Source organism: Cyprinus carpio, chromosome B23 (genome assembly GCF_018340385.1).
Source record: "Cyprinus carpio isolate SPL01 chromosome B23, ASM1834038v1, whole genome shotgun sequence".
Classification (NCBI taxonomy): Eukaryota; Metazoa; Chordata; class Actinopteri; order Cypriniformes; family Cyprinidae; genus Cyprinus; species Cyprinus carpio.
This window is the reverse complement of record NC_056619.1, coordinates 17832246-17848324: the sequence shown is the minus strand read 5'-3', so window position 1 is coordinate 17848324 and position 16079 is coordinate 17832246. Positions and strand designations below refer to the sequence as shown.

At 36.4% G+C, this 16079-nt stretch overlaps 2 protein-coding genes across 7 annotated transcripts; one reads left to right on the top strand and one right to left on the bottom strand.

The window, feature by feature from the left end:
- Nucleotides 1–1267: 1267 nt before the first annotated feature.
- Nucleotides 1268–6371, bottom strand: LOC109060969 (TAR DNA-binding protein 43-like). Of its 6 annotated transcripts, none has more exons than XR_006158282.1 (7): nt 5693–6370; nt 5329–5492; nt 4401–4541; nt 4036–4206; nt 3868–3952; nt 2924–3070; nt 1268–2182 (listed from the first exon to the last, which is right to left on the bottom strand). XR_006158282.1 is itself a non-coding variant. In XM_042751320.1 (6 exons), exons 1-5 carry the CDS (start codon nt 5931–5933, stop codon nt 3476–3478), a joined length of 1209 nt encoding a protein of 402 aa, XP_042607254.1. In that variant the 5' UTR covers nt 5934–6371; the 3' UTR covers nt 2260–3070; nt 3429–3475. The 6 variants fall into 6 exon arrangements, 4 of the variants coding, with proteins under 4 accessions (XP_042607254.1, XP_042607256.1, XP_042607253.1 ...); XR_006158281.1 differs by having other exon boundaries at nt 4036–4221; nt 5693–6369; XM_042751320.1 differs by lacking the exon at nt 1268–2182 and having other exon boundaries at nt 2260–3070; nt 3429–3952; nt 4036–4221; nt 5693–6371.
- Nucleotides 6372–9482: 3111 nt separating this feature from the next.
- LOC109060971 (uncharacterized protein C1orf127) lies at nt 9483–15716 on the top strand. Its single transcript, XM_042751059.1, has 7 exons — nt 9483–9641; nt 9735–9774; nt 9865–10000; nt 12337–12423; nt 12509–12705; nt 13291–13414; nt 13584–15716. The coding sequence occupies exons 1-7, from the start codon at nt 9511–9513 to the stop codon at nt 13838–13840; spliced, it is 972 nt and encodes a 323-aa protein (XP_042606993.1). The 5' UTR covers nt 9483–9510; the 3' UTR covers nt 13841–15716.
- The last annotated feature ends 363 nt before the right edge of the window (nt 15717–16079 follow it).

Genomic DNA, 16079 nt, shown 5'->3' with positions numbered 1-16079 from the left:
CCAATTCATCTCAACAAATTAGAATATGGTGACATGCCAATCAGCTAATCAACTCAAAACACCTGCAAAGGTTTCCTGAGCCTTCAAAATGGTCTCTCAGTTTGGTTCACTAGGCTACACAATCATGGGGAAGACTGCTGATCTGACAGTTGTCCAGAAGACAATCATAGACACCCTTCACAAGGAGGGTAAGCCACAAACATTCATTGCCAAAGAAGCTGGCTGTTCACAGAGTGCTGTATCCAAGCATGTTAACAGAAAGTTGAGTGGAAGGAAAAAGTGTGGAAGAAAAAGATGCACAACGCAACCTTATGAGGACTGTCAAGCAAAATCGATTCAAGTGAACTTCACAAGGAATGGACTGAGGCTGGGGTCAAGGCATCAAGAGCCACCACACACAGACGTGTGAAGGAGTTTGGATACAGTTGTCGTATTCCTCTTGTTAAGCCACTCCTGAACCACAGACAACGTCAGAGGCGTCTTACCTGGGCTGAGGAGAAGAAGAACTGGACTGTTGCCCAGTGGTCCAAAATCCTCTTTTCAGATGAGAGCAAATTTTGTATTTCATTTGGAAACCAAGGTCTGGAGGAAGGGTGGAGAAGCTCACAGCCCAAGTTGCTTGAAGTCCAGTGTTAAGTTTCCACAGTCTGTGATAATTTGGGGAGCAATGTCATCTGCTGGTGTTGGTCCATTGTGTTTTTGAAAACCAAAGTCATTGCACCCGTTTACCAAGAAATTTTAGAACACTTCATGCTTCCTTCTGCTGACCAGTTTTTTGAAGATACTGATTTCATTTTCCAGCAGGATTTGGCACCTGCCCACACTGCCAAAAGCACCAAAAGTCGGTTAAATGACCATGGTGTTGATGTGCTTGACTGGCCAGCAAACTCACCAGACCTGAACCCCATACAGAATCTATGGGGTATTGTCAAGAGGAAAATGAGAAACAAGAAACCAAAAAAATGCAGATGAGCTGAAGGCCACTGTCAAAGAAACCTGGGCTTCCATACCACCTCAGCAGTGCCACACAACTGATCACCTCCATGCCACGCCAAATTGAGGCAGTAATTAAAGCAAAAGGAGCCCCTACCAAGTATTGAGCACATTTACAGTAAATGAACATATTTTCCAGAAGGACAACAATTCAAGAACCATTTTTTTTTTTATATATTGGTCTTAAGTATTCTAATTTGTGAATTGGTGGATTTTTGTTAAATGTGAGCCAAAATCATCACAATTAAAAGAACCAAAGACTTAAACTACTTCAGTCTGTGTGCATTGAATTTATTTAATACACGAGTTTCACAATTTGAGTTGAATTACTGAAATAACTGAACTTTTCCATGACATACTAATTTATTGAGATTCACCTGTATATTCAGCAGTTATTTACTTTAAGATAAAACTATCTGCAGTTCTGCATGTTATACTGATATTTCACAAACAAGACAAACTACTAAATAGCACGTTTGCGTTATACTAAAAACTAGTACTTTGCAATATACTAAACCAGTAGGTTAAATTCAGTGCATGTTTTTTTTTTTTTTACATTTCAAATCACCAACATTGTTGTTCAATTACACAACCTTTCAGGTAAAAATAAAAACAGATACAGTTCCTCTGTGTATGTTTATTAAGTATTTTGAAAAATGGAAATCCTGCCAGTGATTCAATTCATTGATAACAAACCCCATTCACAAAATCCTATCTGTTCACCCACAACAGGACACTGTATGAAAAATAGGCCTTTTCAACTGTCACTAACCTATATTTACAGTTGGACAGATCATGTAAAAGCAACCAAACAGAAGAAAGACTTAAAAGCAAGATCGATGACTGCATTGACGTCTTGCGTAAAACTGAGCTGGAAATTCACGAGCATGGACATGAATGTATCGCAATGGGACTGATCCACAAATGCAGTGTTTTAACTCAGCTTTTAGATTGCCATGGACTGTCTTTAGTCATGCACTCCGGCCAATTGGGAATTGTCCATTGAAATTTCAAAAAGGTAAATCCAGGGAAATGTGGATAGAGTGAAGTGACGTAGTCCCTTTTCAGGTTAAAGGCATACAGCAGCAGTCTCCACAGATGGACTGTGTGAACTTCTGTCTTCAGCTCTCCCATTTTTGACTTCACTCGGGGTTCTGAGGTAAACCTGGGCCAGCCGAGTCCAACGTCCCTATACATGCGAATTAAATAAGTGTTTGCAATTCAATTAATGTTGTGAAGCAAATAACCCACTATCAAAATAACTAGTCAAATTATTTTTTTTATTTGAGTTCCCTTAGATTCACAAAACATAATAAAAAGCATTCAAAACACATAACAAAAGCAACCTCTTCTTGAAGCATTCTTCGCTTTCATCATCAATACATCACCCCAGTTAAGCCACTCAGAGCTCACGCTCGCCCTCATTCACCGCCCACATTTCCAGAGCCCCGCCCACAGACAACATCGCATCACGTTCACACACAAGTTCAGTAACAGCGAGATAGAACACACACCATACACAGCATTCACGTCAAATTATTAAGCAAGAACAAATACTTAGATCACTTAAACATTCCACTACATATATCTTTTTTTGGGTTATTTTTATATATGATTGCAATATAAGAAAGGGAGGAAGGTAGACAGAACAAGAGGGACGGAAGAATGTAAATGAATGTCCTTCTGATGGTCCTACAGAAAAAGAACACTCGCTGCCTTCGTTCACACTCGCTCACACAGGTTCTTCTCACAGTCAGCATGTCGCTTTTCGTCATCGCACACTTGCGTTCAAGTTCTCTCTCTCTCAGCGCGTTCGCTCATTCAGTCTCTCACTCCTGGCGCACCAACAATCCATCACCATATCACTCTCAGCTCTCAAAAAAGCGGACAGATTTCATCCATGAAAAGGGGAAAAAAAGACAACACCCACCGTCTAACACAGTATATGCAGAGTGAAGCTGTGCTCTTTGATGGCAAAGCATTTACACATGGGAAGAAGGGAACTGATACTGAGATCGCTCGAACATTGCGGCCAACGAGGGGCTTCTTCCCGGGAAATTGGAAAAGAGGTGATGAACTGTAGAAGAGATTTATGAAGGCTTGACCATAAAAAACGTTGAAGAAAAAAACACAACTCAAATGGCTTTCCACATGGAGCATCTTTAAATGTACTGTACGTTGAGAGGGCACTGAAATGCTAACAGATGCTCAGATATGTGGGCATACTGGAATAATGCCTGACACAAAATAAACTATATCCATAAGGGGAAAAAAACCTTAGTGTTCATTTCATTCCTAACAGTTTCAACCACTCTAAATTAATCTTAAAGAGCAATCATTATATGTATACGAAGAACATTCAGTTTTACAAAATCAAAGGCAAATATTGAAGGGACATAATAACTGACTAAACTTTCTTCTCTCAAAATACTTACCATATAATCTAGATATTAGGATACTTCGAGACCCAATTGAAATCTCTCTACATTCCCCAGCTGGACTTTGTCTCCATGCTAGATCCAAAACCGGAGTTGAACCCACTGCTCGAGCCTGAATTGGTTCCCGCCCCCCACCCAAGACTAGCTGAGCTGCCGGCGTTGTAGTTATTGCTGCTTGTGTTGTAACTCTGGTTCTGATCTCTACTACCGCTGTTCTGCCCGCTAGGGGTTGCGCCGGATGCGGCTGTCTGATTCTGCTGACTGGCCAGCATTCCCATCATGCCCCAGCTATTCTGAAGGGCTGCCTGAGCAGCTGCCATCATGGCTGGATTCAAACTAAGGGCCCCAAAATTCACATTGCTGTTGGGACTGCGACTACTGCCAAAGCCCTGCCCCCCAAACCCCCCGAACCGCCCACGATCCATCATTTGCCTACTATTATTGTGCTTAGGCTCAGCGCTGGAGATGTGCACGCTGGTTCCTTTAATGATCAGGTCCTCACCGCACAGAGACTGGGCAACCTGGAGGAAAACATCCATGCATTAATTTGAGAAGACAATGAGAGCAAGCCAAATAACAAGAACAAAAAACACAGAAGACCGACCTGATCATCAGCAAAGGTGACGAAAGCAAAGGCTCGGAAAGGTTTGGGAATGAACACGTCTGTGACTTCGCCGTACTGCATAAAAAACTGTCTAAGCTCATCGGCTGTCATGTCCTCGGTGCAGCGGCCCACAAATACTTTCCTGCTTCTCATAGGCTCATCCGGGCCAGCCTGTTCCAGGAAATACTAGATCATTTAATAGAAAACAGGGTCTACTCATGCAATGTTCACAACGGCAAGGGCATCACAAAACATTTGAAACATGAAATGTGTATATGTTCAAATTTTAAACCTTTACTCATCTACAAGTGTTAAGTATAACATAAATGAAAATGTGAACTATGTGTGCTATTACATGGAAATACCTTTGAGTTGGGAAGTTTGCAGTCGCACCATCTTCCATCAATCATGTGCCGCTGGGACATGGCTTTTACTTGTGTTTCGTAGTCTGTAAATCTTACAAAGCCAAATCCTTTGGAATTTCCGGTCTTTGCATCTCTTTTCACCTGAGGGAACAGGTCATACGTGACATTAAGTAATAGTTAACCCAAAAATGAAAATTCTGTTATTATTTATTTATACTTTTTAAAACCTGTATGACTTTTCTTTCTTTCTAACCCCAAAGCAGTTGTTTAAAGCATAATTCTGAGCTGCTCATTTGCATACAACAAAAGTGAATTATCAAACAATACTTCATTATGGAAGATTTGCACCAGAAAAAAAAAGCTCTATTTTATTTTTTTCCTATAGTGGAAATTTATCACAATTGACTTTTCTCCAAGGTAATTTAGCCTTTTCTAATCATGTCATGTCCACAATCTTTTCTGTATTTAGCAAGTGCCACCTATTTTGTACCATTCCAAAAAAGTAAAAGTAAAAAAAAAAGTAAAAAAAAAAAACAAAAAAAAAAAAAGTAGTTTATTTTCTAAGATTACTGAAAAAAAAAAATCAGAGGGTTAGGTAGGATTTTACATAAATATAGATTTAAACTTCCAGTCTTTTTTCCCATACAAAGCTATTGTAGAGTTTCAGAAGACATAATATTGCAGAAAAGTATTATTGCCTACTTCCAGTCCTTTTTTAATTTTTGTAAGTCGACAGCCTAAAAAGCCCTTGGCAGCCCCCATCCACTTTCAATGAATGAAAGAGTGCAACACAAAAAAAATGTTCAAAACAAATGCTTTATGCTCCACAGATGAAAACCCATCATATACAGGTTTGTAACCACATAAGAGCAAGTAATTTATTTTTATGTTTGGGGTGACCTGTCACTCCAGGTTTGTTCATACTAACCTGCACCATGATCACCTCTCCAAAAGTGCTGAAGTAATCTTTAAGGTCTTGCTCTGTTGTTTTCCATGGCAACCCAAGCACAATCAAATCTGATGTCTTCTGCACACCTCTCTTGATCTTCACAGCCGATGCAGCATCCATTTCATCCATCTTCCTCTTGTTATCTGTAAATGTATGATATTTTCTTATTATGGTTCTTCGATTTATTTAAAGACAATCAAATAGATTGAACTTACATGCACAATGTGCATTAGTAGTGGAATACGTGTGTGAAGGACATAAAACCAGATTTTCTGAGCATCAACAAGTCCCAAATTATTTGATGTTACTGCAATCAAACAAACAACATCATATCGGAGCTTACCTTTTGGATAATTGACCACATACACCAGACTGCCCCAGTCTGATTCGGGTGCATGAAGAACCCCCTCCACCAGTCGGACCCCTCTCATGCACTGAGACACGGGGCTACGGTATCGAAGGCCGCAGGCACCGGGAAACTGCGCGGCGACGGTGGAGAGCAGCACGGTGCCGTCCTCCTCGGACGGGATCTCCATCGGCTCCTCGTTCTCATCCTCCGCGACGCGAATATAACACTCAGTCATGTTTACACTGAGAGCGCGAGCTGTGCTAACAGCTTCCGAGCAGATCAATAATTCAGCGATAAAACAACAAACGGGGCTGAAACCGACACTAGTACACCGGAAAGACCTCAGAAGTAAACACAACCACAAATTAGTTGGCAACAAGTCGGATGTCTATTGTTTACGTGCGACTGTCGTCAAATAATGCGGGGTGCCATTAGCTAAGCTAAGCTACTTGCTAACCGCGAGCACGATAGAAATGAATGGCGCGTAGCGTCGCACCCTGTTCCCGCCAATTGTCACCGTGTGCAAACACCTACTCACCGACTATACTAGATAGTCTACCGTTTGTGATTAAAACACGCAATGTAAAGTAATAAAAAAAATAAAGACCGCGTGGACTAATGCATGCAGTTACCGTTCCGAACCCCTAAACTGATAAAATGGCGACCCAGCTGCGTCACTGAATAAATGACATCATCAGTTTGGAGCGTCGCATCACAGCACATAGAGGGGTTTGAAAATGTAAAATGTTGATTTTTTAAACGCATAACGTGGTTTGTGGTGTACTGTTTCAGCTGGTGTGATTGTATCGTGTTTGTTTGTGATCTTGATGGACCGGTAGTGTTGTTGTTTTAATTTAAGGATGTTGAAATAATGTCAAATATGCAAGAATTCACTGTAGTATTGAAAGCTTCTCCTCATATCACATCTTACAGGTTTGTTACATCAGCTTTAGAACAGACAAAAGCACTGAAAAACAATGGGTTTAAAGACAAAGGCCTTTAACATTAACATTGACTAAAACAATCAAAACAATCTGCTCAAATACCTCAAAAACTCCCAAACACAAAAATCACAAAATTTACATAATAACCACATTAAATAAAATTAAATATAAGTAAAGTGTCTACCTTTAAGGTTTCAAATAATGTTTTGGAGGATAAAATGTCAAAATCTGGTTGAAATAATGTTACATTGTCATTCAGTGTAACAATGTTAATGTAAAGACTCAAACAACACAAAAAAACAAACGAGCATATTAAATTTTATTGTTTTAAATTTTAAAAATGTAAAAATACAACTTGTTTTTATAATTAGTAAAAAAAAATTCTTACTGACAAATGGGCAAAAACTAGGATAGTGGCATTAATATGAAAAATGTAAAAATACAACTAATTAGAATTCATAAATAAATTAATCATTCAAATAATACAAGATTGTTACACTGACATTTTATTGGGTCTCTTCTGTAAATAAGGGAAAATATATTATATTTATTTTTTGCTAAGAAAAACAAAATTGCAATTAAATTGAACAGAAAACTTTTAAAAAATGTTTGGAAAAAACAACAAGAATTTAAAGCAGTATTACACTTATTGTTTTTATGCTTAAATCCTTTTTTGTCTTTGACCCATATATAACAAAACAATAACTTGAATCAGCTAAAAATATTGGTTACTAATTTTTTGTTATTTTTTTCATTTATATTATATTTAACATATACTAATATTATGTAAGTAGCTCCAATTTTGGACCCTTAAAAATGGGGGAAAATGTGGATAATTTTGTCTGTGTTGTAATACTATAACATTGCTTCCAACATTTAGTTGAAAGGCTCAATCATACAATGTCTGGTTCCACTTCTGGAGTCTGAAAAGGTTTGATCAGCCATCTCATGGGTGTTGTTAAGACCTACAAATGTTTTTATAGTTTTGTAATGGCCAAGAATGACACAGCCAGGTTTACATCATACTGCCTACAATGATGTAATCAATATTTATTCTACCTATAAACATGCACTTTTATATCACAATCACATCTGAATGAAGGATTACTGTGCAGTAATCTTGCATAGTTTTTGATAACAACTGTTAATACATGAAGTGGTTGTGATGTTTTTATTGGAAAAGGTACAGCCTCATGTGAGTTAGAATGAGTGAACGGAAGAAAGGAAGAGAGATTTTTATTGCCATGCAGGTGCAGGTTTCCCTCCTTTCATTTCTTTTTTTACACTTGTACGTGTTGTATAATTTTATGATGAAGTGGGTCAGCCTTGCTCTCACACTCACTTGTAACCTAAAAGACCAAACACAGCTGACCTGTTAGCAGTATAAAAGCACTTGTGTCACTCCTCTGTGCACAAGCACCAAACGAGCCATGGCGCTGATGCTCACAAGTGTTTTACTTATTTCATTGTAAGTAGATATATGCTTATGCGTTTAGTATTTTCTCCTGTAATATTACTAAAATTATTATTGTTTTCTTTTTGCTTCACATAGACACCTCATTTTGCCCATATGGGGAAATGTTTTGCGACTTCAGAAGAGAGACTGGGTGGACAGTCCATCTGCAAGCATGACAGGTAATTATTACTTTACTTCTATTGTAGTTGCTCTTTACGCTGTAGCAAAATAATTAAAACTGACTGAGTTTTACTTTTGTAGAGGGTGATGTGGAATGTTTCTCTGAGTACATGGAGCTTTGGATCCATAGAATGAGAATTGAGGGACTGAGGCTTTGGCTTTCTGGAATATTACGAATTCAAGGTGAGTTATATGGACATTGAATTTCTGAACTTAACACGAGAGGAAAACAAACAGGTCTATGGTCAACATGAACAAAATTTCACCTGTATAATAATAATATGATATAATATGTAATTTATACTAAATGTAGGATAAGACACTCAAGACGGACAGATTATTCTTTATTATTTGGCTAAGATCCCGCTTTATGTACTTTATGTCAGAATGTAATGTCTGTAAAACACATCTTATTGGATTGTAGTGATGTTATTCCTTTCAGGAAATATTGTTATTCTGCTGATATTATAGAATTAGTTTTTAATAAAGATAGCGCACCGTCAATTTTATTAAAAATGCATATTATACATGTTTTTGGCCACAAAAATGGACTTTAACTGTTGCAAATAAATTATACCAAAAATAATAAATTTAACAAACAAACCAAAACAAAAAATAAAAACATTAAAAAATATAAAATAAAATAAAAAAAAACTAAAAAATATAATATAAAATATAAAATAAAAAAAAACAAAATATCAAAATATAATTATGTAATTATACTGTGTAAGAAACACATAATCTTAAATATTAACTAAAACTTTCTTAATAATGTTAAAGATGCTTAATATATTATTCTTATTACTTTAAGAAGTCTGTATGTCATACAGTAAGACAGACAGTGTAAGGTGTGAGCATGACCACTATTTTAAACAGCAAAAAAAAAAAAAAGTTAATTTTTCTATGCAATATGTATGCATTTCAAAATGTGTTCTGTGACCTAGCTTCATAAATCTCTTGCTCTTTTCAGTGGGTTTGGTATCCATGGAGAATCTGAATCGTCAGCTTTCTTCATGTGGGTTTGCCCTGCACAGAGATCTGGAAAAGAACTATATCTTCAGAGTCATGTACAGTGAAAGTTTTGAAAATTTACATGTTTGAAAATGAAACATATTCACACCTAAACATATTCACCACTTCTGTCCATTACCCAAAAGTTTCTGTCCCTCATAATAACATTTTCTCAGAATAACATTTTGTGGTGTTTTTTTCTTTTTCAGCATGGCAATTATATGATTGTGCTGAACCTGCTGAAGAGAATAAGTCGTTTAGGAGGCAGGACTCAAAAGTTTCTGATGAAGTGTCCAGCAGTGTTAGCACCTCCTAACAGAGAGCACATCCAGTGTGATTCAGACTTCATTCAGGTAAGAATAGAGTGATGTGATAATCCTTTTTTTGCTTGTTCTTTTTTCCTTCCAATTTTTTATTTTTTTTTTACCTTTTTCTGTGTGTGTTCGGTTACCAGAGAGATCCCTGTGGATAACTGGAATAATGAGGTAATTTCTAATAAAAGTGTTGATATGTGAGGTTATGAAGAGATGAATGTATCTAATGTGGAATATTTCTGATGTGATTTTTCCATTCAGCTCGACTGGTCTCTGGCCTTGAGTGGGAATCTGGTGGTGGCTTTGGAGGATTCCAGTCTTATTCAAGTAAATGTTGAAATGCACAAACCAAACATAACAGTTCAGGGGAAGAGAGACACCATCTTAAGTCCTGTGCATTAAATAATATACCAGTAAAATCACTTTTTATCTTTATAATGCTATTTTAAGAATATAAAGTCATTCTGTGTGGTATGTGGTATGTGTATATATATATATATATATATATCTATATAGATTTCAAAATAATAGCAGTACAATGTGACTAACCATAAAAATCATATATATACAGTATTGTTCAAAATAATAGCAGTACAATGTGACTAACCAGAATAATCAAGGTTTTTCGTATATTTTTTTATTGCTACGTGGCAAACAAGTTACCAGTAGGTTCAGTAGATTCTCAGAAAACAAATGAGACCCAGCATTCATGATATTGCACGCTCTTAAGGCTGTGCAATTGGGCAATTAGTTTGATTAGTTGAAAGGGGTTGTGTTCAAAAAAAATAGCAGTGTGGCATTCAATCACTGAGGTCATCAATTTTTGTGAGAAGAAACAGGTGTGAATCAGGTGGCCCCTATTTAAGGATGAAGCCAACAACTTGTTGAACATGCATTTGAAAGCTGAGGAAAATGGGTCGTTCAAAGACATTGTTCAGAAGAACAGCGTACTTTGATTAAAAAGTTGATTAGAGAGGGGAAAACCTATAAAGAGGTGCCAAAAAATGATAGGCTGTTCAGCTAAAATGATCTCCAATGCCTTAAAATGGGAGAGCAAAACCAGAGAGACCGTGGAAGAAAACGGAAGACAAACCATCAAAATGGATAGAAGAATAACACAGAATGGCAAAGAAGACGCCAATGATAACCTCCAGGATGATCAAAGACAGTCTGGAGTTACCTGTAAGTACTGTGACAGTTAGAAGACGTCTGTGTGAAGCTAATCTATTTTCAAGAAGTCCCCCGCAAAGTCCCTCTTTTAAAAAAAAGGCATGTGCAGAAGAAGTTACAATTTGCCAAAGAAACAACACATCAACTGGCCTAAAGAGAAAATGGAGGAACATTTTGTGGACTGATGAGAGTAAAATTTGTTCTTTTTGGGTCCAAGGGCCACAGGCAGTTTGTGAGACGACCCCCAAACTCTGAATTCAAGCCACAGTACACAGTGAAGACAGTGAAGCATGGAGGTGCAAGCATCATGATATGGGCATGTTTCTCCTACTATGGTGTTGGGCCTATTTATCGCATACCAGGGATCATGGATCAGTTTGCATATGTTAAAAATACTTGAAGAGGTCATGTTGCCCTATGCTGAAGAGGACATGCCCTTGAAATGGTTGCTTCAACAAGACAATGACCCAAAAAACACACTAGTAAACGAGCAAAGTCTTGGTTCCAAACCAACAAAAATAATGTTATGGAGTGGCCAGCCCAATCTCCAGACCTTAATCCAATTGAGAACTTGTGGGGTGATGTCAAAAATGCTGTTTTCTGAAGCAAAACCAAGAAATTGAATGTGAATGAATTGTGGAATGGTTGTTAAAGAATCATGGAGTGGAATAACAGCTGAGAGGTGCCACAAGTTGGTTGACTCCATGCCACACAGATGTCAAGCAGTTTTAAAAAAACTGTGGTCATACAACTAAATATTAGTTTAGTGATTCACAGGATTGCTAAATCCCAGAAAAAAAAAAAAATGTTGTACAAAATAGTTTTGAGTTTGTACAGTCAAAGGTAGACACTGCTATTTTTTTGAACACACCCCTTTCAACTAATTGCCCAATTGCACAGCCTTAAGAGCGTGCATATCATGAAATGCTGGGTCTTGTTTGTTTTCTGAGAATCTACTGAACCTACTGGTAACTTGTTTGCCACGTAGCAATAAAAAAAAATATACTAAAAACCTTGATTATTCTGGTTAACCACATATCACTACAATTATATTTAAAAAAAATAAAGTCATCACTTTTTATCTTTATAATGCTATTTTAAGAATATAAAGTCATTCTGTGTGGTATGTGGTATTTTATTAAACAATATTTTTAATGTCACTTTTTTTAAATCAATTTACTGCATCCTCGCTGAATAAAAGTATTAATTTCTTAGAGAAAATTCTTGTGTCAAGGAAAAGGCAAAAATTAAAAATTTTAAATGTTAATAATATTCAATTCAATGAAAATTATACTCATTTAAACTTAGACCTGATTATATATTCTGATGATGTCTGAACTAGAATTATTTACTAAATTGTGCCACCTATTGGTCTGTAATTGAATAGCATATTTTTGGCTCAGCTCATACTGGACCACATGCTTAATCCTTTGTGCTTATGTTGAGTTTAATGTATCCAAACTGACTGAAGAATTACCTCTGAACCTCTTATTTAATTCATTGTGTGTTTTAAACAGTGCAGCAGCAGCAGGTTGAATTTCATTAAAAGTCTACATATATTTTAGGTGTTCAAATCGGAAGGACATTTCTTACCTCTCAAACTGGTCAGTGGCCATTATGCCTACAGCATGGAGGCAACCTGCCCAAATGGTTTGTTATCATGGCACATATCTTGCTTATTTTGCCATGTTTTTTCACTTACATATTTAATAGCCATTCTGCATGTTTCTTTCAGTGAACCAGTCATCATCTGAAGACACGGTGCTGCATGTCTATAAACGGCGTATGGGTTTGACCAAAAGAGGTGGATATCAAAATGAGACCCTGTCAGTCAGCAGTGTGATTGTGGAACAGACTGACACATTCACCTGGTCAGAGACAAGTGACTTTGTGCAGCTTATCATTCCCACATCCCACATTCTACAGAAAAAGGTTAGAAGTTTATCATTATATATACACTACCATTTAAAGGATTGTTTGAAAGAAACCAATATTTTTCTTTAGCAATGTTGCCTTAAATTGATCGAAAATGACAGTAAAGGTATTTAAATTGTTACAGTTTCTTTTTATTTCAAATAAACGCAGTCCTTTTAATCTTTCTTTTCATCAGAGTAAACGGTCTTAACTTTGATAAGAAGAAATGTTTCTTGAGCACCAAATCAGCACATTATAATAATATGACACTGAAGAAAGTAATAGAGTAATGATGCTGAAAATTCAGATTTATTAGCACAGAAATAAATTACTTTGTAGAATATCTTAAAATACAAAACAGTGATTTTAGTGCCTTCAATTTATCTGAATACAAATAACATATTATTTTTATTTTATTTTATTACAAATATTTTCTAATATAAATCAATTTCATATAAAAAGAGTTTTGCATTTTTAGAGCTTTAAAATTAGGATTTTTGCATTTTTATTTTATAATATATAAATTATTATATATATTGGGTAAAATCCGCTAATTGGATTAATAATACCATCCATTTTTTATATATTTATTTCGTTTTTTAGGAGTGCATTGGTCAGGCTGGTGAGAAACTTCAGCAAAATTTCTACAAGATAGATGCTGTTCTCACCTTTAAAGAGACAAATCACAAAATGCACTGGACCATGGAAAACACCTCACCTTGTTCAGGTCAGTGTCTGTTCAAAAAGTTCCTGAGTCATTTCAAGGTGCTTTTTTTTCCTCTAAAAACCCAAATTGCACAGGACCATAAAAACACCTAACCATGTTCAGGTTAGTTAGTCTTTAACTGTCCTTAATCAAGTATTCAGAACTTCAAGTTGCTATAATTGTTTTTCAGAGATGTTAAAATCACACCTCCATTTAATGCGTGATGAACCACAAGAAGCTAATGTGACTGCACATTCACCTGAGGGGGTTACAGGCAAGCCAGAGGTTCCTGTTGGTTCAGACAAAGAGTTTACTACTCCTGTGGCACCAGAGACTGTATCTACAGCATCACAGACAGCTGATGAGGAAACCAGCATAACCTCAGTACAATCCCAACAACTCCATACAACTGAGGCTCTTAGTACGTCATTGAGTACTTCAACATAAATGGAGATAATGGTACAAAAGTATTTGTAGCTACAGTTTACTGCCTAAAGCACAACAGAGATCTCTGGGGAAGTTCATCTGTGCATCGTTGACAGAATGGATGGAAATGCAGGTACCAGCTGCAACACACGTGTCAGTGATTTTCCAAACAACACTATTACTATTGGTAGTCCATTAATCACAACAGATGTAATCACAGTTTGAAATACAGCTACACATTTAAGCGCCATTTTCCCTCAGTCTGGGATTTACAACACAACAGTCAAGTGGACCCATGCATCTTTTCCGTTGACAAGCAAAGTGCCATTGGAATCACATGTGGGGAGTGATTACATCAAAGACTGTGTTGGTCATGCCATTTAAATACGAACTACTGTCTCAGAACTCCCTCAGCTGTGTGTCACATCTCAGAAATAAATGTGGTGTCTAGCATTAAAAAAATTGGTGTTTATTCTCAAGTCGCACAATAACTAGCCCTGTCGCCTTCCTGAAAAACAGAAAGTGCATGGCAGTTTAGCAGCTGAAGCTCAATACTTAGCTCTCTACTTTATTTCCTTGAGCATAACATAGTATCTTTAATACAGTTTCAATGGTCTTCCGTAATCTATGATTATTTACGCAGATGTATTTAGAGATGGCATTATTTTCATATCTGTTGTATCACACTGCAGACTCACTCTCACTTGTTTCTTACAAATGCAACTGGCACCTTCTTGTGTCTCAATTATCGATATTAGTTCAAATGACCCTAGTAATATTACTGTAATATTGTTGTAGTGTTCAGTTTGTTGCTAATTTGATTGTTTTGTACTTTTTAAATGGACTATTTCTATGCATTATCCCTATCATAGATTGTGTATATAGATATATGGTATATTAAATACTGTAGGTTTCTTTCTGGAAAAAATAAAACAAATGACATGATATTATGAATGATATGTAATCTGGGTTAATACACAAAATGTTTATTGACTAAAACCAATGGGGTGTTTGTGTTCTGGAGATGCCGTCTTGCATAATGTGGCATCAATCTACAACATAAGAGTTTTTATTCAAGGGTGTGATCTCGGTTGTGATACAGTAATTTTAGCTGTAATTTTTAAATATGCATTCTATTAGTCTAAAGACCATCTCTTTGTGGCAGTATGAGGAATAGCCAGAAGAGGTCAGTGTTGTTCTTTGTTTGGCAATGGTTTGAGCAATGGGTCTAAAACTTAGCATTTTGAGGTCAGTGTTAGTTGTTCAAAAGGCATATATATGTTTTACACATATGCATGACTGACACTTTATGTGCTTAATGTTTTTATTCATAAGACATAAATACTGGGCATTGATGTACATTCTTAGATTTAGTGGGAAAACAACCTCAGATGTGAGGTTAGTTAATTTGCCTTTACTACGCAATTTCCCATGCTTGAATGAATTCAATTAGACTTTTGAAAGGGCAGGCCATTTTAATGTAACCCAGTCAAGATATTCTTCTAAATTTGGAGCATCTGGAAGAAAGACCACTGACACTCGTAAAATTTATTGTGATTACAGTCTCGATATTTGAGCAAACCAAAGAACACCCTTTCTCACCCTGATCGCGTTTGTGTCTAACAGTATGTGTTGTATATTAACTGAGAAAACAAGAGCACATTTGTATGCGTTGGATATTGTGTCCTCTAGAGCTTTGCACTCCGGCACAGTGTAATTCTCACCCAGGGGGTCAGAGGGGGGCCACGCCGCCAGAGTTTTCTTTGGCATCTGTTGCATGAACTTGTGAACAGGAAACACAATAACAGCACAAAGTACACCAACATCTCAAGTCTTTCATGTGGCTGTTTTGAGCCATTATGTTATTAGTGTAGGCTTAAAAATTCCTTTCATGTTCCCCTCCTTTTCTTTTTCATATGAGTTGCACATCTGTGAGATGTTTGAAATCACACACTGGTTAAATTTTGCATTGCTTTCAGAGATGTTTTTAATTGTTATAATTGATAACGATATGAGCTAAACATTCACACATTAACAAAACTTTGTTCTTGTTTTTTTTTCCCCTTATAGATTAATTACAGCCCTTCTTTGGTTGAAACATAACACAATAAAGACCACCAGTGAAAATTAACAGTTTTTAAATTTCTAAATAAATTCTAATGTTATTATATTATATAACAAGTATATTATTATAACATCAGAAATTATTAAAAAAAAAATAACTGGAACAAACAATTATACATGTCCTCTTTGACTTAAA

Coding starts and splice junctions, on each gene's coding strand:
- LOC109060969 (XM_042751319.1), bottom strand. CDS start 5,933: ATGACTGAGTGTTATATTCGCGTCGCGGAGGATGAGAACGAGGAGCCG. Junction 4,542..5,328: donor GAGAGGTGATCATGGTGCAG/GTTAGTATGAAC, acceptor CTGTTCCCTCAG/GTGAAAAGAGATGCAAAGAC. Junction 3,953..4,035: donor TCACCTTTGCTGATGATCAG/GTCGGTCTTCTG, acceptor GTTTTCCTCCAG/GTTGCCCAGTCTCTGTGCGG.
- LOC109060971 (XM_042751059.1), top strand. CDS start 9,511: ATGATTGTGCTGAACCTGCTGAAGAGAATAAGTCGTTTAGGAGGCAGG. Junction 12,424..12,508: donor GGAGGCAACCTGCCCAAATG/GTTTGTTATCAT, acceptor TGTTTCTTTCAG/TGAACCAGTCATCATCTGAA. Junction 12,706..13,290: donor CCCACATTCTACAGAAAAAG/GTTAGAAGTTTA, acceptor TTCGTTTTTTAG/GAGTGCATTGGTCAGGCTGG.